The sequence below is a fragment of the Schizosaccharomyces octosporus genome (assembly GCF_000150505.1).
Source record: "Schizosaccharomyces octosporus yFS286 unplaced genomic scaffold supercont6.1, whole genome shotgun sequence".
Lineage (NCBI taxonomy): Eukaryota > Fungi > Ascomycota > Schizosaccharomycetes > Schizosaccharomycetales > Schizosaccharomycetaceae > Schizosaccharomyces > Schizosaccharomyces octosporus.
In genome coordinates this window covers 3,861,410-3,884,827 of record NW_013185619.1, presented here as the reverse complement: position 1 = coordinate 3,884,827, position 23,418 = coordinate 3,861,410, and the positions used below count along the sequence as shown (strand labels likewise).

The window sequence follows — 23,418 nt, the reverse complement described above, 5'->3', positions numbered from 1 at the left end:
ACTAGTAACATTGAACTATAGAAAAAGACGAGACTTCATAGCATATAAAGTTCGTATATTATTAAACAGACTTATCTATTCTAACAAATTTGGATATTACAAGTAACAAGGTAAGAATTTTGGACAAGAGAATCAAAGAAAAGTTAGACGCTTCCTAGTATCTTAGTACTCTTGGTTCGAACAAGGCCTTTACGGTGAAGGTACCATTTTCGAATTTCGTCAACCCATAAAACAGAGCTGGTGTAGATTATTAACGTAACGATATCCTTAAGTCCCAAAGCTTCCGTTTGGAAAATTTTTTGGAAAAGAGGCATATATATAACAAGAGCTTGACCAAGTAAGGATCCTCCAACGGCAATATTAAACATTCGATTGGAAAAAATTCCCAATTTGAATACGGACTTTGTTTCAGAACGACAAGACAAAGCATTAAACATATCGAAAAGAACAAAGCATGTAAAAGTCATAGTCGTATCACGAGCAGTGACCTCACCGTCCTTCTTTTCGACTGTAAAAATTAAGGTAGTTACAAGTACAATTATAAAAGCACTTATAAGAACCCGCTTCAACAATTGTACAGTTAGAATTGGAGCATTTCTAGGACGAGGAGGCTTCATCATTACGTCGTCGTCAACGGCTTCGACGCCGAGACTTTGAGCCGGCGGACCATCCATCAAAATATTAATCCACAATATCTGCATAGCATTCAATGGGTTTTGTAGACCAAATAAGGAAGAGATTGCAATTAATGACAACGCCGCAACACTCGTAGAAAGTTGGAAAGTAATAAAATTACGAATGTTGTTGAATATGCCTTTTCCTTCTTCCACCGCGTGTAATATAGTTGCAAATGAATCATCGGTTAAGATCATGTCAGCTGCTTCTTTAGCAACATCGGTGCCTTGACGGCCCATGGCGATACCAATATCCGCCAATTTCAAAGCCGGAGCATCGTTAACACCATCTCCAGTCATTGCGACAACGTCGCCTAATGATTGAAGTGCCTTTACAATCTTCATTTTATGATGAGGCGTCGTCCGAGCGAAAACTACTGCACGGGATACAACATCTCGTATTGACGAGTCGTCTAGCTCATCTAGCTGATCACCGGTAATGGCATAGTTTTGAATTGCATCTTGGTCACTGCTCGGTAAAGCCATACCTAGTGCTCTAGCAACGCTGACAGCGGTAACGATACTGTCTCCGGTGATCATTATGATACGAACGCCACCAGTCATTAATTGTTGGATGCTCTCACGAACGTAAGGTCTTGGGGGATCATTTATACCAAACAAACCGTGGAACACCAACTTATTAGGGATTATTCCACTAGCTGCAGCGATAATCCGTAAACCAGTTTTAGCCATGTCCATTTCATGACTGCGAATCTCATCACGTATGCTGGGTGTCAGTTCATGTTGAACACCAGCGCTATCCGTGTAGTAAGCACAGCTTTTTAATACATGATCCATTGCTCCCTTCATAAAAGTAGTTTTGGTCGAGTTAAAATTAGTGATAACAGACATATATTTGCGCTCACTGTTAAACGGCATTTCTGAAAGGCGAGAATAAGAACCTCTTGGATCATTTAAACCGAAGCGCTCGCAGCATTCAATTAAGGCAACGTCAACCGGAAACCCAGCCCACGGGCTGGTAGTGTCGAGGATGGCATCAGATTTATTCACATGCCGTTTGCTGTTATTACACAGAGCCGCAGACAATAGAAGCTTGTTCATACCGACAGTTTTTTCAATAGAAAAATCAAGATGATCGCCATCCGGTATAATGCAAGGCGTGGTCATGCCTGGGGTGTACATTTTCGTCACTGTCATGTGGTTCATTGTGAGAGTTCCGGTTTTATCCGAACAAATAACATTCACGCTCCCAAGGGTTTCTACACTCGGTAAACGCCTAACAATAGCTCTCTTCTTTGACATTCGTAAAACACCTAATGCTAGAGTAACAGTAACGATAATAGGAAGCCCCTCTGGAATTGCAGCAACCGCTAAACTAACCCCAATAGTAAGCATTTCTAGCCATTTTTTTCCTTGGAAAAATCCAACCAGAACAATAATCGCAATTCCAGCAATAGATATAGCTGATAACTGCTTTCCTAAATGATCCATACTGTTTTGAAGAGGAGTTTTTGGTTTTTCAGTTTCACGCATGGTTAGAAAAACACGTCCAAACTCTGTATCAGCTCCAGTAGCAACTACAATACCTCGTCCATGGCCATGACGAACAAGAGTTCCCATGAATGCCATATTATTTCGTTCGCCCAACGGTAAATTGGACATCAGTGGTTCAGTGGTTTTTTTTCTAGGATTAGTTTCTCCTGTCAAGTTGGACTCATCGACTTCGAACTCAACGGCATCAACAATGCGAAGATCCGCGGGTACACGATCACCGATTTGTAGAGAAATTAAATCACCTGGTACTAACTTGGTAGCAACAACATGTTGAGAGACACCAGAACGAATGACATTGCAATAATGGGGGACAAGATTATTAAGAGCTTCAAGTGATTTTTCAGAGCGGTATTCTTGAACGAATCCAACGGTCACTACAATGAAGATAGCCAAGGCAATACTGAAGGCATCGTCAATATTTCCTAATAGAATAGAAATTGCAGCACTTGCAAATAACAACAGTATAAGAGGATCCTGAATGAACTGCTTCAAAAATTGCACGACTATAGATTCATCATCATCAACTGCTAAGTCATTATCCCCATAAACCGTATGACGTTTAGCAATATCCTGGATGTTAGAAAGACCTACATGCACGTCGGTTTCGAGGTCTGTACACGTCTGTTCAGTCGTGTAAGATAAATATGGATTACTCATAGAAAACAAGTCTGTTCAACAAGAATATCAGGGAAGGAAACAAAGAAAGAAAAGAAAAATTTTAGAACACAAAAATTAAGAATGAAAATAATAAGCGAGGAAATTTTGTCGTCTAGCTTGATAAAGAGTGACTTAGGTCCGAAATACTTGCAAGGCAAGTTGCCATGTAACACAGAGCGGTGCTACGAATTAAAGTCGAAAGGCCGCTTTAAAACCAGAATACATGTAAGCTTTTTAGTAACTGAAAGTCCCCCGTAGTGAATCCACCAAGTACACTGATTTTCGTTTTAAATTTGAACAAAATCTCAAAGCAACACTTATAAGTAGATTTTCTCCCTCTATAATATTTTTTTTGTCAAAAAGAAGAAGTAATGAACGAAAAATTTGACCGTGTATGTAAAGATTGTTCAAATCGTACCTTTTCCGGGTGAGCAGTACTGTCTGTGATTAAAATGGCTGTCTCAGGAAATCTAGTTGATCTTGGTCGTAGAGGCATGCAATGAGAAGCTTATAGTCAAGTGATTTGATTAGAGTTTTTTGAATAGTTGAGAAATCAAGATTAGAATCGCAATTGCCTAAATCTTGATGGTTTCTGTGCTTTTGTTTCATTACAAAATAAAAAGAATAACGATGCAAATCAATGTCAGGGAGCTTCTCTGGTTATATATTTTTTAGGTTTATTGTAATTTATTTAGAAATCGAAATAATGTTGTTATACTAGGCAAAAATCTTGGGTATTTTTACAAGTCATAGCATATTTTAAAAATCAATATTTGACTATAAGATTCAATGACCATCAAGGAACAATGGAAAACAAAAAAACACTATCATTTGCAATTATAGAATCCTTTTATTTGTACATACCATATGGAAAATCGCATGCCAAACTCTGAGATTTGGCATTCAACCCAGAAGAAAAAGAAACAAAGGCATTCTTGGGCCAGACACGATGAGTTCATGATGATTTTTCAACAACCAGTTTACTCAGTGATAGACCTATTTGTACCAAATTCACTATTCAAACAACGACCTGTGAAACGACTTGAACAACAAACCATAAACGAAAATCCTGGGATTCAAAACAAATGAATTTCTATATAGCTAAGGAACTTAATGTAAATAACTCACAAATTCTACCCATGCAGCAGCAACAAGGTAACTTCTTTAAGAATAATATAGCTCCAAGCTCATTCCATCATGAATTTCATAGTCGGCTAAAGTGATGTTGTCCTTGTAAGTGCTGTGCCATTTTCTCAACACAATTCTCCTTCAATTTGTTAGCAACAATCCCTATTGCTTATTTAATAACTACCTTGGGTCTGTACCAGTTTGAGCAGCAACAAGCTTTTTAAAGTCACCTATCGTATCGTCAGGCATGCATTTCACACGCACTTTCTTGCCAAGTCGATCATTGCTAAGGAACACGGCATTAGTCAGACATACTCTCACAAAAAATAAACATTATTTTCCACGAAATTTAGCTTACCAGAGAACTTCAATCATTTTTGCTGTTTGGTTCTTGCTGGCATTCTTACCATGATTGCCTTTGAATTCAAGTGACAATGTTACGTTGGTTCGTTCCTACAAACAGCCAAGGCCAGAAAATAAACATATGCACGACAGTAAGGCAATAGTATAAAAATTGATTTAACTCAACGGAATGAAATATAATTTAGTAATTTAGTAAATAAAAACTGTAACTGGACAAATGCAAGTTACGAGTAGAACCGAATTTCTAATTCCCAAGTTTTATTTGAACGATTTAAAATGTAAAAATTTTTTATTGAATCACTGTAGTATGAAATAAATGCTTTCATATTACAAATTAATCTTTTTAAGATATTTTTAAAATTATTTAGAACAGATTATATGCACAGAAAAAGCATTTTTGTTGTTTTTCATTGTTTATATTTATATTATATTATGTGTTAACTACGTTGTGATTGAGATCCTAAAATGATATATTTCATTCATAGCTGGATTTTGTTACTTGCCTACCGAGCAACACGGAGGAGCGTGAATAACAAGGTGATTATGATTCGTATCATAGTAATGGAATCATCCATCAGCCCATACCAAAAGCAACCTGTTTAGTACAGTAATTGAAGCAAAATTAGCTTGATTTTGCTTTTTAAAAAAAGGGTAGGATATTAAACAAAAAGAAAACTGGATCACAGAAATATCTCTGTAATTGGAAGGTAGTGCATAGACGCTGAGAAGGCTTATATCAAACAACACCGTCTATATGTACGAGTTTCTCTAATTTTATATCATGTCTTTTGCAGATTTAGAACAAGGGAGAAACTTCAGTGATCAGAATGGAGAGTTTGCGTCGTTAGCCAACTCTATAGCTCAAAAAATCCACATTTTACGAGGAAATACAGCTGCAATTCACAGGTACCTGGTCAATAACATTACGAAAAATCTTCATGAATTACTAGAAAAGTCAAGAGAGCTGTCTCAAAATGTACGATCGGATTTGATCCGTCTTTCCAACACCCGAGATTCTCGGTTTGGAGAAGAAGCATCGTCTTTTGCAATCTCTAAACTTATGAAGGATTTTAATAATGTTCTGGCAGAACTTCAACGTGTTCAGCAAAAGTGTGCTCAACAAGAAACGGATACTGTGGCAGCGGCTCAAGCCACTCTAAATCAAGATGCAAGCCAACAAGCGTTAGAAGAAGAAGAACACGCTAGAAGTACGCAGCAATTACATACCCAAAGAAGGCTGTCTAATTCGCAATTGGAATATCAGCAGCGATTAATTAACGAACGACAAGGTGAAATCGACAACATAACCCAAGGAATTGGCGAATTGAATGAAATCTTCCGTAAGTTCTTTCTTCATTCATTGTTCATCCATATAACGGTTCTCCGCTTTTATGAATGACTTTACGAAAGCTTGTTGATAATTTACTAACTGAACTCAAGGTGATTTAAGCACAATAGTAAATGAACAGGGGGAGCTTGTGACGAATATAGAATACAATATCGGAAATACCGCTACGAATACGAAAAATGCATCAAAACAGTTGCAAATTGCAAATGAAAGGTCCAGAAAAGCAAGGAAACGTAGTCTTTGCTTTTTAATAATCTTAGTGGTTATTTTGGGGATCATCTTAACTGCCCTTATTGTCGGTTAATGTGCCTTCAGACTTCATCGTAACCAATTATATACATATAATATTGTAGAATTAATTTTGTTGCTCCTCTTCTGATCTATATACTTTAGGGGTTTCTTTTTTCCTAATTTTATTACTTATTTATTTTTCCCTGCAGTATTGTTTATCTGCTTCCTTGTTTTCCTATTGCAGAATGTTTTCTATGCTGAAATGAATGAATTATGCTTTTCTTTTATATGATTATAAACCAAAAAATGATTTTATTTCTTTTCTTTTCTATTCAAACTTTTCTCAATATCATCTGATAACCTTTGGTAAGAGTCTCTCCGTTGGCTTCCAAAAAATCCACGAAGCATAGCAGTATACTACTACGTATTGGCTTTATTCATGAAATTCCCTTTTTTATTATATCAGTTTAGATTTAAATAAACTGTTGCCTACACATGATCCCTCTTTAGTTGCTAATTCTGTTACTACACAAATAATTTCAAAGCTGTTTTACCCATGACAAAGCTCATAAACAACGATTCTTGAGTAACTCCACCTTTTTGCTTAAAGGCTTAAAATGGAAACCGATGATGGTAATTTCATACACTATATGCCCGAATCAAACAAATCTATGAATTCTTTACCAACTACTGGTCTCGATGCAGAAGATATTTGGGATTTATATAACGACGAAACACGACGGATATTTGCAGCGGTACGAAACTCCAATACAAGCTTACTCTACAGAGAACTAATTATGATTAGTGGAAACATAGAGCGGTAAAAAAAAAACCTCCTGTTCCCATCTACTGTGTAGAAAATTCCAAACCTATCACTCGTCCTATATATGCGTCTACAGACTGGGCAAGTAAACGAAATAAAAAAGAAAATGATATAATTCAATCAACTATTCAAGAATTTGAAAGAATACAAGAGGAACGAGCACGCGCAGAAAGAGAAAAGCGTGAACGTGAGTTGCAGTTAAAGATTCAAAAAGAAGAAGCCGAACGAAAGAAGAGAGAGCAACACGAACGACAAGAAAAGGAGAAGAAAGAAAAAGAAATACGAGAAGCTAAGGAGAGAGAAGCCAGGGAAAAGGAAGAACAGAGAAAGAAGAATGAGCAAAAGAAAATTCAGGATCAAGCCTCACAGCAAGAAAAAGAATTAAAAGAACGGTTCGGAGATGATCCAGAAAAGGATGCGAGCTATTACTGGGACATAATCGAGAGTATCAAGAGTGATATCGCCAAGCCAGTATCTGAAAACAAGGAACTCAAAAACTATTGTCTTTCCCAAAGACGAAAAATAACCCCACGATTGGGTCAAATAACCAAGAGCAACAGTCAGATTCAAAAAATTACTGGACTTTTACAAGGAACGTTTCAGGAAGCTCGAACTAAAGGACCTCTGGTATATAGATGGGTTCTGAATTTCTTTTGCAAAGCTGTCGTAAAGCAAGCTGAGGCCGAGGTTTCCGTCAATCTTTCTAGCGCTTTCCCTTTAGCAAAACTATGTCTTCTTTTATGCTCACAAAATCCAGATCTTTTTGATTTATTAATTGCACGCTTACAGAAAAAGTGCCCGTGGGTGATCCCTACTATTTATAATTTACACACAGAAGTTGGAAGAAAAAAGTTGGGCTACAGAAAGCTTGCTGATGGACGTTATGAACAACAAGCACCTTACATTGAACGCCAATGTGGTATTTTTGCAGTTTATGCAGCATTTGTGTCTCTTGATGATTCATTGGGACCAAGAAGTTGGAAACTTTTTTCTCGTCTTCTGAACTTAACTTCTCCTAGAGAATTTCTGGATAAGGACCAAGACTTAGGTCAAACTCTTTGCTCTATTGTAACTACATATTTGGATATCGCCGGTCGAACTCTTTTGCGCCTATACGGAAATCAGGGAAGAAAGTTACTCGCTGCTTCGTTCAGCACGCCTTTTGTCGGAGCAGAAGGAGGTGGAAGTCCATACGGCCGTCTGCGTATCGTTGGCGAGGATTGGTTGAATGGTAAAGGAGGATTGGATTTCTCCTTTGAGCCTTAGGTATTATTATGTCTTTTTGGTTTTTTTTCGGATTAATTATTATAATAATAAAGCAAATTTATCAAATACCTTGGTATGCAAAATGCTAATTTAAAAAGAATAAATATATGTACAAATTGGACTTACCAATTTCTAAAACCCATGAAACTACTATTCTTTTTCATATATTTAAAAACAAAAGCATGAATTTCCATAGGAAATGCGTATTTTTTGAATAACCTGTATTGTTACCTGGGTGATACTTGTATCTGATTTTTTCTGCGAACAGGAAGTGCACTTGCCAACATCCTACAACAAGCATTTTCAGTCATGGATGAAAAAAAAGCCCATTATGCGAAGCATTCTGGGCCCAAAGCGGAAAAGAAAAAATCTAGGAAAGCTCCCAATGCCAACCCAGAGAGCAATCCTAAGGTATGTTAAGTTAGAGAATTTCCCATGGAACACAAGTCTAACTATATAGGCATTTTCCGTAGCCTCAGCAGGCCGTATGGCTAGACAGGCCATGAGGACTGCAGATTTGTCTCAAAAAAAACTGCACGTGCCTATGGTTGATCGTACGCCTGATGAATCGCCGCCACCTGTAATTGTTGCTGTTATGGGTCCACCAGGAACAGGGAAATCTACATTAATTAAATCTTTAGTTAGAAGATATTCCAAATATACCGTATCCAATATCACGGGACCTATTACTGTGGTTGCAGGAAAATCACGAAGAATTACTTTCTTGGAATGCCCTAACGATTTGAGTTCCATGATTGATGTAGCAAAAATTGCCGACCTCGTTTTGCTTCTGGTTGATGCCAATTTTGGGTTTGAAATGGAAACCATGGAATTTCTTAACATTTTAGCACCTCATGGAATGCCCCGAATTATGGGTGTGCTGACCCACTTAGATTTATTTAAGAAGCCCGCTACCCTTCGTGCCGCCAAGAAGCGTTTGAAACATCGTTTCTGGACGGAGTTATATCAAGGTGCTAAGCTATTTTACCTTTCAGGTGTCCTGAACGGAAGATATCCTGATCGTGAAATTTTGAACTTGTCAAGATTTATTAGTGTGATGAAGTTTCGTCCTCTTCAATGGCGCAACCAGCACCCATATTTGCTTGCTGATCGTATGGAAGATTTAACATTGCCTACCGAGATTGAAGAGAATCCTAAGGTGTCTCGAACTGTTACACTTTACGGTTACCTTCATGGTACGAATTTACCAAAACATGATGCGCCAGTTCACGTTCCGGGTGTCGGTGATTTTACTGTTTCCGATGCTTCTAGATTAGATGATCCTTGTCCTCCGCCAGATGCTGATAAAGTCCGAAGACGTAGACTTTCTGAAAAGCAGAAATTAATTTATGGTCCCATGGCAGATATCGGAGGTATCTTATTTGACAAGGATCGTGTTTATATAGATGTTCCTACCTCAAATTTTTCCAAGGATGAAAATGCTGAAGCTGGTGTTGGTGAACGTATGGTCATGCAGTTACAAGATGCTCATCAACCCTTGGGTAGCAATACTTCGTCCGGTATCCAGCTTTTTAGTAACACTAATATTATTGACCCTGAAAATGATCAAGGTGACTCCGATGATGTTGGCAGAAAAACTCGACGTCAACCGTCGGGCGTTGTTTCGGACGATATGCTGCATCTTGATGAAGCAAATGAGTCTGAGAACGAGTCTGAAGGAGAAAATGAAGTCGAATACTCTGAAAAGATTGGAGCAACCAGAGACAATGAGGACGAAAATGCTGAAGAGGAATATGCGTTTGCTGAAAGTGATTCAGATCTTGGTGATCTTTCGGATGCTGAAGAATCGTCTGATCTAAAATGGAAAGAAGGTATGGCTTCCCGTGCTACAGCTTCTTTTATTGAATCTCGTCGTCGACGCCGTAGAAATCTACAAAAAGTGGTCTATGATGAATCTCTTTCACCGGATCAAGCATTGTCAGAAATTCGTGGTGAGTCGTCGGATGTGGAGGAAGAGGATGATGCAGTTGAGGATGTTGAAGATGATTTCTTTAAACCTAAGCATGCTGATTCAGAAGGCATTTCTGAGGAGAATAATAAGAGCTCTTTTGAAGAAGAACTTGAGCGTTATGGAAAGAAATACCAGGATTCAGACCGTCTTGCTCGGATCAAATATCACTTCATTACCGGTAGTTTGTTAGATTCCCAGGAAGGGGAGAATGAAGAAGACGACGAGGAAGAAAATGAAACAGGCGATTTTGAGGATCTGGAAGACGAGGGAAGTGCAAGGAACGATGATGATGCACAAGCTTCAAACGATGACGAGGAGTCAGATGAAGCGGGCGAAGATGAAACTCCTGAGTTTGAAAAAGAGCGCGAAGAAAATGCTCGTAAGAAAGAAGAACTAAGGCTTCGCTTTGAAGAGGAAGATCGCGGCGATCCAGAGAAGAAAGATGTTGATTGGTATGCTGAGGAAAAAGAAAAGATTGCACGCCAACTTGATATCAATAGAGATGCTTTTAATGACATGGATCCTGAAAGTAGAGCTGAAATCGAAGGTTATCGTGCTGGCGCTTACGTACGTCTCGTTCTGAAGGGTGTTCCTTATGAATTCGTAGAACACTTTGATTCTCGTTATCCAGTGGTTGTTGGTGGTTTATTACCGAATGAACAGCGACATGGTCTTGTTCAAGTTCGGATCAAGAGACATCGCTGGCATAAGAAAATTTTGAAAACCAATGATCCGTTGATTTTCAGCTTAGGTTGGAGACGGGTGCAGTCAGTCCCGGTTTACTCTATAAGTGATTCTCGTACTAGAAACAGAATGTTGAAGTATACACCAGAACATATGCATTGCTTCGCTACATTTTACGGACCATTTATTGCTCCAAATACGGGATTTTGTGCGGTACAATACGTCGCTGATCAATATGCTAAAGCTGGCAGCTTCCGAATTGCTGCGACTGGTACCGTTCTGGATGTTAACCAATCAAGTGAAATTGTAAAGAAGTTGAAATTGACTGGTGTTCCATACAAAATATTCAAGAACACAGCGTTCATTAAAAAGATGTTTAATAGTCCATTGGAAGTGGCCAAGTTTGAAGGTGCGAATATTAGGACCGTGTCCGGTATTAGAGGACAGGTTAAAAAAGCTGTGGATAAAGAACATGGTCATTTCCGTGCTACGTTCGAAGATAAAGTGTTAATGAGCGATATTGTCTTCTTAAGAGCGTGGTATCCTGTGCGAATCCGTGAATTTTGTACGACTGTTGCTAATTTGTTGGAGCCAAAAAAGAATGAGTGGACAGGTATGAGGTTGACAGGAGAAGTACGCCATGAACTTGGTTTGAAAACACCTTTGCTTCCTAATTCTCAATACAAAGAAATTGTCCGACCTACTAGACATTTCAATCCTCTCAAAGTTCCCGCATCTTTACAAGCTCAGCTTCCTTATGCTTCTCGCCCTAAAGAAATTCGTCCTCGAAGCAAGCCTACCTATATGCAGAAACGTACTGTGTTGTTGAACGCGGATGAGCGAAAAGCTCGTGATTTGTTGCAGAAGGTCATGACCCTAAAGTCAGACAAAGAAAGCAAGCGTAAAGCTAAGAAAGCTGAAGAACACGAAAAATATCACAAAAAGCTTCAGAAAGAAGAACAAATATATGTGGAAAAGAAGCGCCAAGAGAAAGCCGACTGGTTTGCTAAAAATGGCAAGAGACTTCGTCAAGATTCAGGTGCTGCCTCTAGTGGTAAAAAGTCTAGACGATAAATGTTCAATATGGGGGCGCATGGACACGCCTATTAATACTTATTTTGGTGATGGTTATTTTTTTCTAAAAAGTTTTGTTTTGTTTGCATGCTCCTTTCGTTTCATTCCTTTTACGCATCGGACAGAAAAAAATGGGAGAACTGGGTTATAATAGGAAATAAATATAATTTATAATGATGTATTAATAGATCTTTGAGTTTCAACATATATTTTTGAACACGCGCTCGCTGTATATTGTCTTCAAAAGTCAAGTTCAGCACTGTTAGATCTATAAGTCATGTGGTTAAATAAATTACCCTAGAAAATGAAAGATATGAAAATTCAATAATATACGCCTGTGAAATATCTTAACTTTCGAGTCGTGTAGTATGGAGGGTTTCCAATGCTTTCAATTTATTATTAGGTATCAAGAAGGGCGAACACGTAACGTAGAAGCAACGCGTCTCTACTACTGACCAGAAACTATCAAAAACGCGCTGTTTATTAAATAAATCATCAATTGCAATTATTTTTGCACGTTTACTTTTTACTATAAACTCATAATAGGCTCTTCAAATTTCTATTTGAAACAATTGACCATTGCAAACGGACTCAATAACTTGCGAGCTTTTCCACTCATTGATATTGAATAGAAGCAGTTTGGATTTTTTAAATATGACAATGGCAAAAGAAAAGCATTTCAAAACTGGTTCTGACAATTCTTTAAGCAAGGTTCGTTGTTTATTCTTGAAGTTAATCTGCTTCAAGTTCAATTGCCATTATAATCTATATTATGCAATGATTTATTATCAATTTAATTCCTATGTCAATTTTATTAACTAATATCCTTTTTAGATGTCCGAAAAGCTGAAGGCGCGATTAAAATATGCGGTTTTCAAAGTTGACCGTGGCTGGGAAAACCAGACGTTGGATCAGGTCGAAAATTTAATACGAAAGAAAAAAGGAAGTCATAAAAGATCTAGATCTATAAACGATTTGGAAACGACTGGCCCAAGGAAAACCTATTCCTTTGATGAGTATCCGCGTAAAGTACGCTCGAATTCTTTCTCTCGATTGATTAGCCCACGCGAAGACTTTCTGCAATTAATTTCCAGAAATTATTCCTCTTCTAGTCCTACCTCGGCATCTTCCTCTCTGGACAGAACGAGCCCTCCGTGGTTGAATTCACACGATACTATTTTGGAGCAGCCAAAAATTCCCTTTGATCTTCCTTCTTCTCCCCCTATTTGTTCCATTGGAAATTTAGCAACCATAATGCACAGTCATATGGCTTTCTTGCATGATGGAGGACAAGGTGGATTTGCAATCAACCATTCGCCTACTTCAGAATTTTATATGGAGAAAAATTTAAAAAACCAAGCGTTGGTACCATTTTCTCTTTCGAGAGAGGATTGTAAGGCAGCTGAGGCTATTTTGAGTTTGGTTCACGCCGTTCCTACTGGAAACTTTTCCATCGAGAGGTTTGAGGGTTAAGAAATACAGAATCATCTCCTGATGTAAATACGATTGTTATGTTAACTTGAACGATTTATTTATTTGGGTCATATTCTGATGATTTCCAACAATTGAGTAACCATTTCCCGCATCGTTTTATTTATTTTCTTTATCCTTTATGATTTTTTGTTCACCAAACCCTTACTCTAGATCCCTCTCACCGTGTCCATTTTTGGAAGGTATAACGACTTTGCCGCAATTCGTTTTTAATAATATAGCTTACAGACAGGAGCTCTGAGTTTTCAGCATCTCAAACAGCGAACATATAGAAGAAAGCTTACGTAAAAAGAAGTAGAACCGAACATATGTTCTATTTAATAGAACTATCATAATTGGTCCTTTCTTGAACAAATCTAGTGATTCTTTATATTCTTTCACAAAATTATGCAATCATAAAAGATGCAATATGTTAGCCTAACTAACCTTTTGTTTACCCAATATTCGTTATCTGATGAGCCATAACTTCTTTGTGTTGCTTTTTTTATTTAATAAATATTATTCTCAATTGCAAGAATCTCTTTAATTCCTCTAGTAAATGTTGGGAGCTTTCGCGCGAAGCTAATTGCGCATTTTCTCTAGAGTTCAAAAAGAATGCCCTTATAAATTAAGAGATTTTATAATTGTAACTCATAAAATTATTAAATTACATAAGAAGCCATTTATGCCATACTTGCTGTGAAACTCTTCTTCTCCATAAAGCGTACTTTGTTGTACCATTTGGTACCACCGGACTTTAGGTACATGTATTGTAAGTAGAAGAACGCTGTGGAATTCTGAAGCTTTTATATAAATTTCGTTTTTCTGTAATTTACCAAACTATTTGTTTTTAAATTCCTCTAACTTCGAATGCTTATTGTAGAATAGGACGGTTATGGACAAAAAACTTGCAGACGACGGACCTACTACGGTAACACCATGGTCGGTTTTATTGAAAAAAGAAAATGGAGTTACTGGCCGTGAAACTCTGATTTCTTCTGGAGAAATAACAACTTTGGAAGCAATTAAGAAATCCGGCCTTTGTTATGATCCACGAATGCGTTTTCACGCGACTTTGAACGAAGTAGACGATCATCCAGAAGATCCAAGACGTGTACTTCGCGTCTTTGATGCGATTCGAAAGGCTGGCTATGTCTCAAATACTCCTAATCCTACTGATGCTTTTCTTCGTCTTCCTTCTCGGGAGGCTACATTAGAAGAATTATTAAGAGTACATACCCCTGAAATGTATGAAAAAATTACTAAAACTGAATTAATGTCCAGAGAAGATCTTACCAATCTTGAAAAGATCAGCGACTCCTTGTACTTCAATAACGAAAGTGCATTTTGTGCAAGATTAGCCTGCGGAAGTGCTATTGAGACTTGTGCTGCCGTTGTCACAGGGAAGGTAAAAAATGCATTCGCCGTGGTTCGTCCTCCTGGCCATCATGCGGAACCTCATAAACCCGGTGGGTTTTGCTTATTTAACAATGTCTCTGTTGCAGCAAGAAGCATGCTTCAACGTTTTCCCGAAAAGGTAAAAAGAATCTTAATTCTCGATTGGGATGTGCATCATGGTAATGGTACTCAGATGGCTTTTTACGATGACCCAAATGTATTATATATATCTCTTCATCGTTATGAACAAGGACGTTTCTATCCTGGAACGGTCTATGGTCGTGCAGAGAACTGTGGTGAAGGTGCCGGCCTAGGCCGTACTGTGAATATTCCATGGCCGTGTTCAGGCATGGGTGATGGTGATTATATTTATGCCTTCCAGCGCGTTGTTATGCCAATTGCTTATGAATTTAATCCAGATTTGGTAATTATTAGCTCTGGGTTTGATGCAGCCGCTGGTGATCATATTGGTCAGTGTCTAGTGACGCCGCCAGCTTATGCCCATATGACTCAAATGTTGATGGGCTTGGCAGATGGAAAAGTTTTTGCTTCCTTAGAAGGAGGTTATAGCTTGGATGCCATTAGCGTTTCGGCTTTAGCTGTCGCGCAAAGTTTAATTGGAGTGCCTCCAAGTCGATTGCATACAGTTTATGCATCGAAACATGCAGTCGAAACAGTTGACATGGTTACAGAAATTCAATCAAAGTTTTGGAGATGCATGCGACCGAAGTTTATACCTGCTAATCCGGAAAATGCTCATGTTAGTAGACTTCACGATATTATACGATCATATCAAGCAAAAAAACTATTTGAGGATTGGAAAATTACCAATCTGCCTATTTTGCGTGATTCCCTTTCAGAAACCTTTGCCAACCAGGCGTTGTGTTCGCATGATTTTTTTCAAAAAGATGTTTTAATTATACTTATTCATGAGGCCCCTCTAATCTTAGGCGATGGTAGAAAAGACTCCAATGCCTTGAAGCCATCGGATTCTTACTTAGTAGATCCTGTTAGTCTATACATAGAATGGGCTATGCAACAGAATTTTGGATTGATAGATATCAATATACCTGAGGTAGTTACTGGTGAAAATAAACCCTATGACATGGTTGAAGAAACAAAGAAGTTATGTACATATATTTGGGATAACTACATTGAGCTTGCATCGGCAAAAAATATCTTTTTTATTGCATCAGGAAAAGCAGTCGAAGGAGTAATCAACTTGATCGCTTCGCGCAATGTGATGAAGAATGTGCGTTGCGTTGTTAATTTTTTTGGTTCAGAATCACTTACAGGATTGAAAACTGCGTCTGAAGATGATCTACCAGGCTGGTATTTCCGACACTCTCTCATTTTTGTAAAATCAACAGACGAATGTTGGAAAAAGCCAAAGAAGAATAAACGACGGTACGGTCGTCTAATTCAAAGTGAACATGATTCCGGGACGAGCATGTTAGAACACCATTATCGGGCTGTAACCCAGTATGTTTCACACTTGTTGAAAAAAAATGATGCATCATGATATAAAAAGGAAGGATAGGTATAAAGGACTCGTGATAATGAAATGTATGATCCCGTCGGTACTATGCCTCTTCGCATACTTAGAACGGACGTTTGAATGTCCCGCCCAGGTATAGACAACTAATGAGTATGGACTATGTTTATGAAAACGGCAGTTTAAATCTTTTTATTTTTCTAATTGCGCAGTCTCTAATATGTTATATGCCGTATATCGACTGGTCTCACTTATTGTTCCCTGCTCACTATGTTTAATTTAGTTTGTCTTTCAAAGTCTTATTTTTCTCAAGAGCCAATCTTGTTGACTGTTGAATTACTATAGAGGTTATCTCAACTTGTTTCACCATGCCATTCATTTCCATGTATATATCAAACTACATATAAAGTATCAAAATTTACTGCTGCAAATAGTACTCGCATCCAAATTGTCAATATACTGAGAGAAAACATTCATTTGAGTCGCTCATCAACTTATCCGATACACACTTGTTAGTCTGTAACACCAGTTCGTCCCGGGTAGCTCAATCGGTTTAGAGCGTCTGACTCTTATGAAGGTCATCAGAAGGTTGCGAGTTCGAGTCTCGCCTTGGGAGTTCTTTTTACTACTTCTAATTTTGTTGTTTTTTGGTGTTTTGAAGAGGATACTCCAGTGCTCCTAACATACAGTACTTGCTTGGGACTGTCTCCAATTTGAAAGGCTTTCGTTGAAATACTCCAAGTATTGTTATTCAAGATTGGTAGCAGAATACTAAATAATTACGATAAATGTGTTAAAGATTAGCTTATGTCAAGCTACGGTTGTATGGTGTAGTGGTTAGCACATGAGATTCTGATTCTCGGGACCTGGGTTCGATTCCCAGTACGACCTTCGTCAACCGTACCTTTTTTCCACTTTTTTAATTTATCGCTCAGCTTGAAACCCGTCAATAAACTGTGCTAAAGGAGCTCATGCATTTAGAACACGTTTTATTTACTTCCTACTGCCTGTGTTTCCGCATATACACTGCAAACATTCGTCTTGTAGATGTTGGCTTTGATAGTATCGTACGTTAGTAATGAATTCGCTATAAATATGAGAGAAATCAGAACGGTTGTATGGTGTAATGGCTAGCGCATGAGATTTTGATTCTCGAGACCTGGGTTCGATTCCCAGTACGACCTAACAATCATGTACTGTTTTTCAACAATTTCATGAATATTTTTTTATCTTATAAAAAAAAAACTTTTTAAGTGAAAAAAGTAAAAAGAGGAATAAAAGAAAAATTTGGTGGTTCAGACAAATACATATGTCAATAGAAGATTGATGTTATCGTCCTTCTTTAGGTCTTTTCATGGGATTAACTAGACTTCTGGCAAGTGTCCAAATAAAACCAAGAACAGCAAAAAATAAAATAAACAAACAAACCTCAAGAAGTGAACCATAATACCAGAACCGCCAAGAAATGGAATATGCTTTTACACATACTTTACATATATCTGTAAGAAGTGACATATTCGAACAGAGTATTTTGAGAACAAGAAGTCTCAGAGCCGGTAGTATCCTCAGAAATAATAAAATTTACAAAATAAAATTAATAAAATGAATTAAAGACGTAAGGATAGTATTTATACTAACTTGCCGCCGAAAATCATACTTCTTGCCTTCCCTAATTTCGCTCTGGGACGCAGCGCAATACGGTAATCGCTATTGTTTGTCCTTCGCATTTCAGTTGTGTGCCATTCATAAACAAATAAATTTCATTATAGATGTAGGAGGAGTGTTTGTATGATAAATTCAGCGTATGGAATCCACCAATGGAGAATTTTTTCCATTGGAATTCGATATCTTGATTTTCTGTGTAACCTCGAAACAAACAGAAGCGTCATCAGGTAACAATAGGGTACGTCAACACTAATATAGAAGAATCGACACAGAAACACATTTATCGTTAGCAAGTTTCCCCATTATAACGAAGGATATTGGAAGGAAGAATAGTTTCCAAGTACCTAAAGAAGACTTAATATACAGAAAAGAGATTAATAGGTTTTTTCATTTGCATTATCATACCTATTTTTTCTAGTTTCTCTTTTTCTCACATTTTGGCATCAAACTATCCGTTTGGAGAATTGTTCAAAGAATTATTTACCCCCAAAAAAACATTTAGATCATCTAGGAGCAATTATTTCCCTTGTTGCTCAAGAATAGGCATTTACCGTTTCGCAGAACCCCATTCATGAAGTAAGTAGTTCGTAAAGCTCATTGCTTGATTGAACAGAAGATAACTTTTGGGTGTACCTGCGTTTGATTTTGTCTTTTAATTTCCCATATTACTTTATCAGGTCTGTAAGACGTAAAAGCATAATTTCAGTTTTTGTTTTTCCTGTTGTCGTTCTCTTTTTTTCTTTTTTTTTTTTTGGAGAGTTCCTCCTATTTTTAAGTCACTAGCTTTTTTTATTGGTTTCCAGTTGCTCTACCATATCATTTACTTTTCTAATTTACCCAAATGCCTCCAAAATTCTCTTCTCAGTACGTTGACACCGATGATAGACTCAATGAGAACGAGCGTGATCGGGATAGTGACCCTTTTGTGAATGCCAAGAGCTATTACTCAAAAGACACAGATTTCTCGACTCGTCTTGGTTCGGCACGTGGACGTACGCTTTCTACTTCCGCCGAGTCCGGGTCCTCTATCGCTCCTGAACTTAAGAATATTCGCCGCCGTGGTAGTTTGGATGAGCATAAAGAACCTCGAAAATTTTTGGTTGACGTTGAAAAAACTCTGCATTCGTTGTTGGAATCCGAGGATACCGATCGCAATATGCAGATTACCATAGAAGATACTGGTCCGAAAGTTGTTTCTTTAGGTAGTGCTAGTTCCGGTGGCTATCGCCTTTACGAGTTACGTGGTACATACCAGTTATCCAACTTACTCCAGGAATTGACTCTTGCGAAGGACTATGGTCGCCGCTATGTTATGATTGATGAGCGCAGATTGAACGAGAATCCCGTGAGCCGTCTTTCTCGACTTATTAAAGGAACCTTTTGGGATGCCCTTACTCGTAGAATCGACGCTAGTACTCTGGATGTCATCTGTCGGGACACCAAGGATCGTTCTGGCCATACCGTAAACCGTATCTATGTTCCCCAGGCCGAGAAAGAACAGTATGAATACTATTGCCGTGCTGCTAAAGATCGTCCTTACTTGAACTTGCAGGTAGAAGTCTTGCCTGAAACGGTTACTAAGGAGTGGGTCCGGGATGTTAACCAAAAGCCCGGATTACTTGCTCTTGCTATGGAAAAGTACAATGATGATGAAGGAGAAACACATCTCCGCGGTGTTCCCTTTGTCGTTCCTGGAGGCCGTTTTAATGAGATGTATGGTTGGGATTCTTATTTTGAAGCGCTTGGTCTGCTCGTTGACGGTCGTGTCGATTTGGCTAAAGGCATGGTTGAAAACTTTATTTTCGAGATTAAATACTATGGCAAGATTTTAAATGCTAATCGGACTTACTACTTGCTACGTTCTCAGCCTCCTTTACTTACAGATATGGCTCTTCGGGTATATGAGCATATCAAAAACGAAGAAGGTGCTAAAGACTTTTTATACCGAGCTTTTTGTGCAGCTATGAAGGAATACTATACAGTTTGGATGTGCGCTCCTCGTCATGATACAAAAACTGGTCTTTCTAGATACCGTCCTGATGGTCTTGGAATTCCTCCAGAAACTGAAGCAAGTCATTTTGAACAGCTCTTGGGACCCTACATGGAGAAATACAATATGACTCTTGAAGAATTTACCGAAGCTTACAACTATCAGAAAGTCGAGGAACCTTTACTAGATGATTACTTCTTACACGATCGTGCCGTACGTGAAAGTGGTCACGACACAACTTATCGTCTTGAAAAAGTATGTGCTGATTTGGCCACCGTAGACTTGAATGCTCTTTTGTATAAGTATGAAACGGATATCGCCCGAGTTGTTTTAGAAATTTTCAATGACAAATTTGTGCTGCCAGATGGCAATGTTGAATCTTCCGCTATTTGGGACCGTCGCGCAAGATCTCGTCGTGCTGCTATGGAAAAGTACAACTGGTCAGAAGCCGAGTCTATGTGGTTCGATTATGACACAAAATTCGAAAAGCGAAGTACATACGAAAGTGCAACTTCGTTCTGGGCTCTTTGGGCCGGTGTAGCTACTCCACGTCAAGCGGCTAAATTCATTGAAGTCAGCTTACCGAAGTTTGAAGTAGCTGGCGGTATTGTGGCTGGTACAAAAGAAAGTCTTGGTCAAGTAGGTCTTCACAATCCTAGTCGTCAATGGGATTATCCAAATGGCTGGAGTCCTCAACAAATTCTAGCCTGGTATGGTCTCCTCCGTTATGGTTACGAAGATGAACTCCGTAGATTGGTATATCGTTGGTTGTATACTATCACGAAGTCTTTCGTCGATTTTAACGGAGTTGTGGTTGAAAAGTACGACTTGACTAGAGCTGTTGATCCTCACCGTGTTGAAGCAGAATACGGCAATCAAGGTCTTGATATTCAAGGTGTTGCGAGAGAAGGATTTGGATGGGTTAATGCTAGTTACGAAATTGGTCTGACCTTTTGCAATTCTCACATGCGGAGAGCTTTAGGTGCATGCACTGAACCTGCCATTTTCTTTAACGAAAAAAAGAATTAAGAGACTATTAGAAGTTGTTACGTCAGTTGGATAAAGTAGCAGTTTTTAGAGCAATCTTTTCAGACGAAATATCGCCGTAGGAGCTCTATATTAAAAATGCACTTTTTTATTCCTTTTGCTATTATTTTAATGATGCTGTTTTACGAGATCGATGCATAGCGATCAAAAAATGAATTATGATCTTTTTAATAAAACTTATTGTTTCATTTTTTTCCCCTTTTTCTTACTTACTCCCTAATTGAAACAAAATAAATCCTCATAGAAAGTGTTTTCGTCCTTAAGTAGATTTTCTTTACAATTCTTTTTTATATTTATTTGTATGGTTATTTTGTATTTTAAGTAAATAAAATTAAATCCAATTTGCTAAAAGTTATTAGATGTTTGCGTTTACCAATTCATCTTGAGGGTTATCCAAGACCCCGGAATTAAATCTTATAAACACTGAAATGCATCATTCTACCATATCCAAACACATATACTATCATGTGGGATGGTTCAATATTCACTGAAAAAGGTAAGATATTTGAGCAGATTATTTATTTTTTTTAAAAAAACAGAATCAATTAGTGAAGCAAGAATGGTGTCCATTGAGCAAAAAGCTAACCGGGACAGGCACATGAATATGCCCGAGATGGGGAAATTCAAGAAGTCACTGGCGAGTTGGCACAAGCCATTCTATGTTACAGCTTAGCCAAATCAGAATACCAAGGGATTTACGACGTAACGATGCGACTTTTGATAAAAAAATGCGCCAGCTATCAGATTGAGGAATTGACAAAGAGAATTGAAGAACTTAAGATGATTGCACCTACGAAAATCTCTACGCCATCCTCGACCATGGCTTCGATGTCCGTTTCTACTAGATTGTCGCCTATGTATACATCTGCGTTAACAACCCGCTTTACATCAAACTCTGTTGTATTACCGACAGAAAATAGTCCACTACAATCAAAACAATTAGCACAAGAAAAATCTCACGATGATAAAGAAGAAGATCCATTTACCATATATCCCAAATTTCAGTCGCAGGTGAATAAATTAGCACCTAGCTATGGGCTTGCAGTGGCATATTCCATAGTTCCAATGGATGACGAGCAATCTTCACCTAGTATGTTTAGCTCGGATGAGAGCTTTACAATTATAGAAGGGGATGACTTTACCGTCGAAAAGCTAGAACATGAGGAGTCGCTGCCTTTAGAAGAATATGAAGATGGAACCAAAAAGGAAAGGAATTCGGTTGTTACACATTCACAAATTATTACGTCTACGAGCTTAGAGGAGCTGAAAAGTGAAAAAGCACAAAAATTCACCGCTTATGCGAGTACTACTGAATCTGAAGAGCAAGCCGACGAACCACTGGACCCAAGAAGTAAACTTTCACGGCAGAAAACAGAAACGGCAGTGGATTTTGCTAAACGAAAATCTAAAGGAAAGGATTGGATTAAGGAAGAAACTACCGATAGCAGTACTACGAGTAGCGTCGGAGAAATTTTAGACTCCCAAGAGGATATGACTCAAACTTCGAAAGAAGAACTTCAGGAAGCTTTCCCTGACGCACGGAAAGAAATCGAAGCTTCAGCGACTCCAAGCGCTGAAAGTAAAGCAAAGCTTGAACGACCGAAGCGCCCAGAACGAAAGAGAAGCAGGTTTTTAATGCCTTTCTTTCGAACCTTTTCTGGAAGGAAAAAGAAGGTTGAAGAAGAGAAATCTCCAGAGTCTTCCGTAGATTCTTCAACTGCGCAACTTACAATGAATTCACAAGTAAAGATTGAACAACTCGAGACACAGATTGCTACTTTACAACGACAACTGGAGCACTTTCAGGTACAGAATCCTTAAAGCTCGTCTGCATAACAAGCGACTTTTTTTTACCTATCCCTTACTCATTCCTTACAATCCGAATTGCCACGGATTAATCTTATATTCTAGCTGGTGCCATGACTATAATCTACGAATAAACAGCTAATTATGTGTATTACCAGTACTCCAAAACCTTATCATTTTATACATCAACCAAAAAGTAATGCTCTACTTTATAAAGAATCAGGTTCTGTTCACTAGAAGCTCCAACTTGAGAGGCGGATTGATTGACGTGGAAATGACAAGACGAGGTGGCGTGTACCACTGGCGGACGGACAACAATAAAGATCATCTGTGTAAATAAATTTGAAGACAGTTTGTTTTAAAGAGTACACTTTGATATAAATCGAAAACAGTTACTTTACAAATCACAAGTATAGTGTCTTGGGTATCTAGAAGAAAATTGGGGAAATACTTCCAACATGGAAAAGAAAAATTTGCAATCGACTATAGATGAAGAGGATGAAATTATAGCTCAAGGCAAGTTTATGCGAGTTGAAGAAGGAAAGATTGCAAAGGGTACAGAAACATTGAGTTATGACATGCAAAATAACCCTTGTAATCCATCAACGAATCGAACAAATACTGGAAGAACTTTTACTTTAAAACAGATTCGAGAACTTCAGGCAGGTAAATACGGATATCCGTCCATCGACAAAACACCTTCTCCAGTTCATACGAAAGCTGAAGAGCCAGGACTTGGATTGACACCAATGAACAGTCGAGATTTTAGCAACAAAATCGCAAGTCGATACAAATCATAGGCAAGTTTACCC

The 23,418-nt window shown here is 38.2% G+C and overlaps 10 protein-coding genes and 3 non-coding genes across 13 annotated transcripts; 11 read left to right on the top strand and 2 right to left on the bottom strand.

Moving 5' to 3' along the window:
• Positions 1 to 10: 10 nt before the first annotated feature.
• On the bottom strand, positions 11 to 3,451 carry SOCG_02560 (P-type ATPase). Its single transcript, XM_013161052.1, has one exon. The coding sequence runs from the start codon at positions 2,844 to 2,846 to the stop codon at positions 144 to 146; it is 2,703 nt and encodes a 900-aa protein (XP_013016506.1). The 5' UTR covers positions 2,847 to 3,451; the 3' UTR covers positions 11 to 143.
• Positions 3,452 to 3,453: 2 nt separating this feature from the next.
• Positions 3,454 to 4,420, bottom strand: SOCG_02559 (ubiquitin-like protein modifier Hub1). The gene is made up of 3 exons (XM_013161051.1): positions 4,333 to 4,420; positions 4,159 to 4,260; positions 3,454 to 4,113 (listed from the first exon to the last, which is right to left on the bottom strand). Exons 1-3 carry the CDS (start codon positions 4,347 to 4,349, stop codon positions 4,011 to 4,013), a joined length of 222 nt encoding a protein of 73 aa, XP_013016505.1. The 5' UTR covers positions 4,350 to 4,420; the 3' UTR covers positions 3,454 to 4,010.
• A 455-nt stretch (positions 4,421 to 4,875) lies between these two features.
• SOCG_02558 (SNARE Pep12) lies at positions 4,876 to 6,187 on the top strand. Its single transcript, XM_013161050.1, has 2 exons — positions 4,876 to 5,677; positions 5,778 to 6,187. The coding sequence occupies exons 1-2, from the start codon at positions 5,119 to 5,121 to the stop codon at positions 5,987 to 5,989; spliced, it is 771 nt and encodes a 256-aa protein (XP_013016504.1). The 5' UTR covers positions 4,876 to 5,118; the 3' UTR covers positions 5,990 to 6,187.
• Positions 6,122 to 8,091, top strand: SOCG_02557 (RNA export factor Gle1). The gene is made up of 2 exons (XM_013161049.1): positions 6,122 to 6,671; positions 6,722 to 8,091. The coding sequence occupies exons 1-2, from the start codon at positions 6,534 to 6,536 to the stop codon at positions 8,003 to 8,005; spliced, it is 1,422 nt and encodes a 473-aa protein (XP_013016503.1). The 5' UTR covers positions 6,122 to 6,533; the 3' UTR covers positions 8,006 to 8,091.
• Positions 8,092 to 8,275: 184 nt separating this feature from the next.
• Positions 8,276 to 12,088, top strand: SOCG_02556 (GTP binding protein Bms1). Its single transcript, XM_013161048.1, has 2 exons — positions 8,276 to 8,416; positions 8,466 to 12,088. The coding sequence occupies exons 1-2, from the start codon at positions 8,315 to 8,317 to the stop codon at positions 11,733 to 11,735; spliced, it is 3,372 nt and encodes a 1,123-aa protein (XP_013016502.1). The 5' UTR covers positions 8,276 to 8,314; the 3' UTR covers positions 11,736 to 12,088.
• Positions 12,035 to 13,748, top strand: SOCG_02555 (cell cycle transcriptional repressor Whi5). The gene is made up of 2 exons (XM_013161047.1): positions 12,035 to 12,446; positions 12,570 to 13,748. Exons 1-2 carry the CDS (start codon positions 12,390 to 12,392, stop codon positions 13,206 to 13,208), a joined length of 696 nt encoding a protein of 231 aa, XP_013016501.1. The 5' UTR covers positions 12,035 to 12,389; the 3' UTR covers positions 13,209 to 13,748.
• A 118-nt stretch (positions 13,749 to 13,866) lies between these two features.
• Positions 13,867 to 16,446, top strand: SOCG_02554 (histone deacetylase Clr3). The gene has a single exon (XM_013161046.1). It carries the CDS (start codon positions 14,101 to 14,103, stop codon positions 16,123 to 16,125), a length of 2,025 nt encoding a protein of 674 aa, XP_013016500.1. The 5' UTR covers positions 13,867 to 14,100; the 3' UTR covers positions 16,126 to 16,446.
• A 185-nt stretch (positions 16,447 to 16,631) lies between these two features.
• On the top strand, positions 16,632 to 16,714 carry SOCG_16212. The gene has a single exon. It is a non-coding gene; the product is annotated as a tRNA-Lys (tRNA).
• A 203-nt stretch (positions 16,715 to 16,917) lies between these two features.
• On the top strand, positions 16,918 to 16,989 carry SOCG_16211. Its single transcript has one exon. It is a non-coding gene; the product is annotated as a tRNA-Gln (tRNA).
• Positions 16,990 to 17,210: 221 nt separating this feature from the next.
• On the top strand, positions 17,211 to 17,282 carry SOCG_16210. The gene has a single exon. It is a non-coding gene; the product is annotated as a tRNA-Gln (tRNA).
• A 657-nt stretch (positions 17,283 to 17,939) lies between these two features.
• SOCG_02553 (alpha,alpha-trehalase Ntp1) lies at positions 17,940 to 21,099 on the top strand. The gene has a single exon (XM_013161045.1). The coding sequence runs from the start codon at positions 18,605 to 18,607 to the stop codon at positions 20,780 to 20,782; it is 2,178 nt and encodes a 725-aa protein (XP_013016499.1). The 5' UTR covers positions 17,940 to 18,604; the 3' UTR covers positions 20,783 to 21,099.
• Positions 21,100 to 21,272: 173 nt separating this feature from the next.
• SOCG_02552 (uncharacterized protein) lies at positions 21,273 to 22,621 on the top strand (the record flags this gene model as incomplete). The annotated part of the gene is made up of 2 exons (XM_013161044.1): positions 21,273 to 21,296; positions 21,443 to 22,621. The coding sequence occupies 2 exons, from the start codon at positions 21,273 to 21,275 to the stop codon at positions 22,619 to 22,621; spliced, it is 1,203 nt and encodes a 400-aa protein (XP_013016498.1).
• A 443-nt stretch (positions 22,622 to 23,064) lies between these two features.
• SOCG_02551 (uncharacterized protein) lies at positions 23,065 to 23,406 on the top strand (the record flags this gene model as incomplete). The annotated part of the gene is made up of 1 exon (XM_013161043.1): positions 23,065 to 23,406. One exon carries the CDS (start codon positions 23,065 to 23,067, stop codon positions 23,404 to 23,406), a length of 342 nt encoding a protein of 113 aa, XP_013016497.1.
• Between the last annotated feature and the right edge of the window lie 12 nt (positions 23,407 to 23,418).

Coding starts and splice junctions, on each gene's coding strand:
- SOCG_02556 (XM_013161048.1), top strand. CDS start 8,315: ATGGATGAAAAAAAAGCCCATTATGCGAAGCATTCTGGGCCCAAAGCG. Junction 8,417..8,465: donor ACCCAGAGAGCAATCCTAAG/GTATGTTAAGTT, acceptor CTAACTATATAG/GCATTTTCCGTAGCCTCAGC.
- SOCG_02558 (XM_013161050.1), top strand. CDS start 5,119: ATGTCTTTTGCAGATTTAGAACAAGGGAGAAACTTCAGTGATCAGAAT. Junction 5,678..5,777: donor CGAATTGAATGAAATCTTCC/GTAAGTTCTTTC, acceptor ACTGAACTCAAG/GTGATTTAAGCACAATAGTA.
- SOCG_02557 (XM_013161049.1), top strand. CDS start 6,534: ATGGAAACCGATGATGGTAATTTCATACACTATATGCCCGAATCAAAC. Junction 6,672..6,721: donor CACGACGGATATTTGCAGCG/GTACGAAACTCC, acceptor AATTATGATTAG/TGGAAACATAGAGCGGTAAA.
- SOCG_02555 (XM_013161047.1), top strand. CDS start 12,390: ATGACAATGGCAAAAGAAAAGCATTTCAAAACTGGTTCTGACAATTCT. Junction 12,447..12,569: donor CTGACAATTCTTTAAGCAAG/GTTCGTTGTTTA, acceptor TATCCTTTTTAG/ATGTCCGAAAAGCTGAAGGC.
- SOCG_02560 (XM_013161052.1), bottom strand. CDS start 2,846: ATGAGTAATCCATATTTATCTTACACGACTGAACAGACGTGTACAGAC.
- SOCG_02553 (XM_013161045.1), top strand. CDS start 18,605: ATGCCTCCAAAATTCTCTTCTCAGTACGTTGACACCGATGATAGACTC.
- SOCG_02559 (XM_013161051.1), bottom strand. Junction 4,114..4,158: donor CAAACTGGTACAGACCCAAG/GTAGTTATTAAA, acceptor AACAAATTGAAG/GAGAATTGTGTTGAGAAAAT.
- SOCG_02554 (XM_013161046.1), top strand. CDS start 14,101: ATGGACAAAAAACTTGCAGACGACGGACCTACTACGGTAACACCATGG.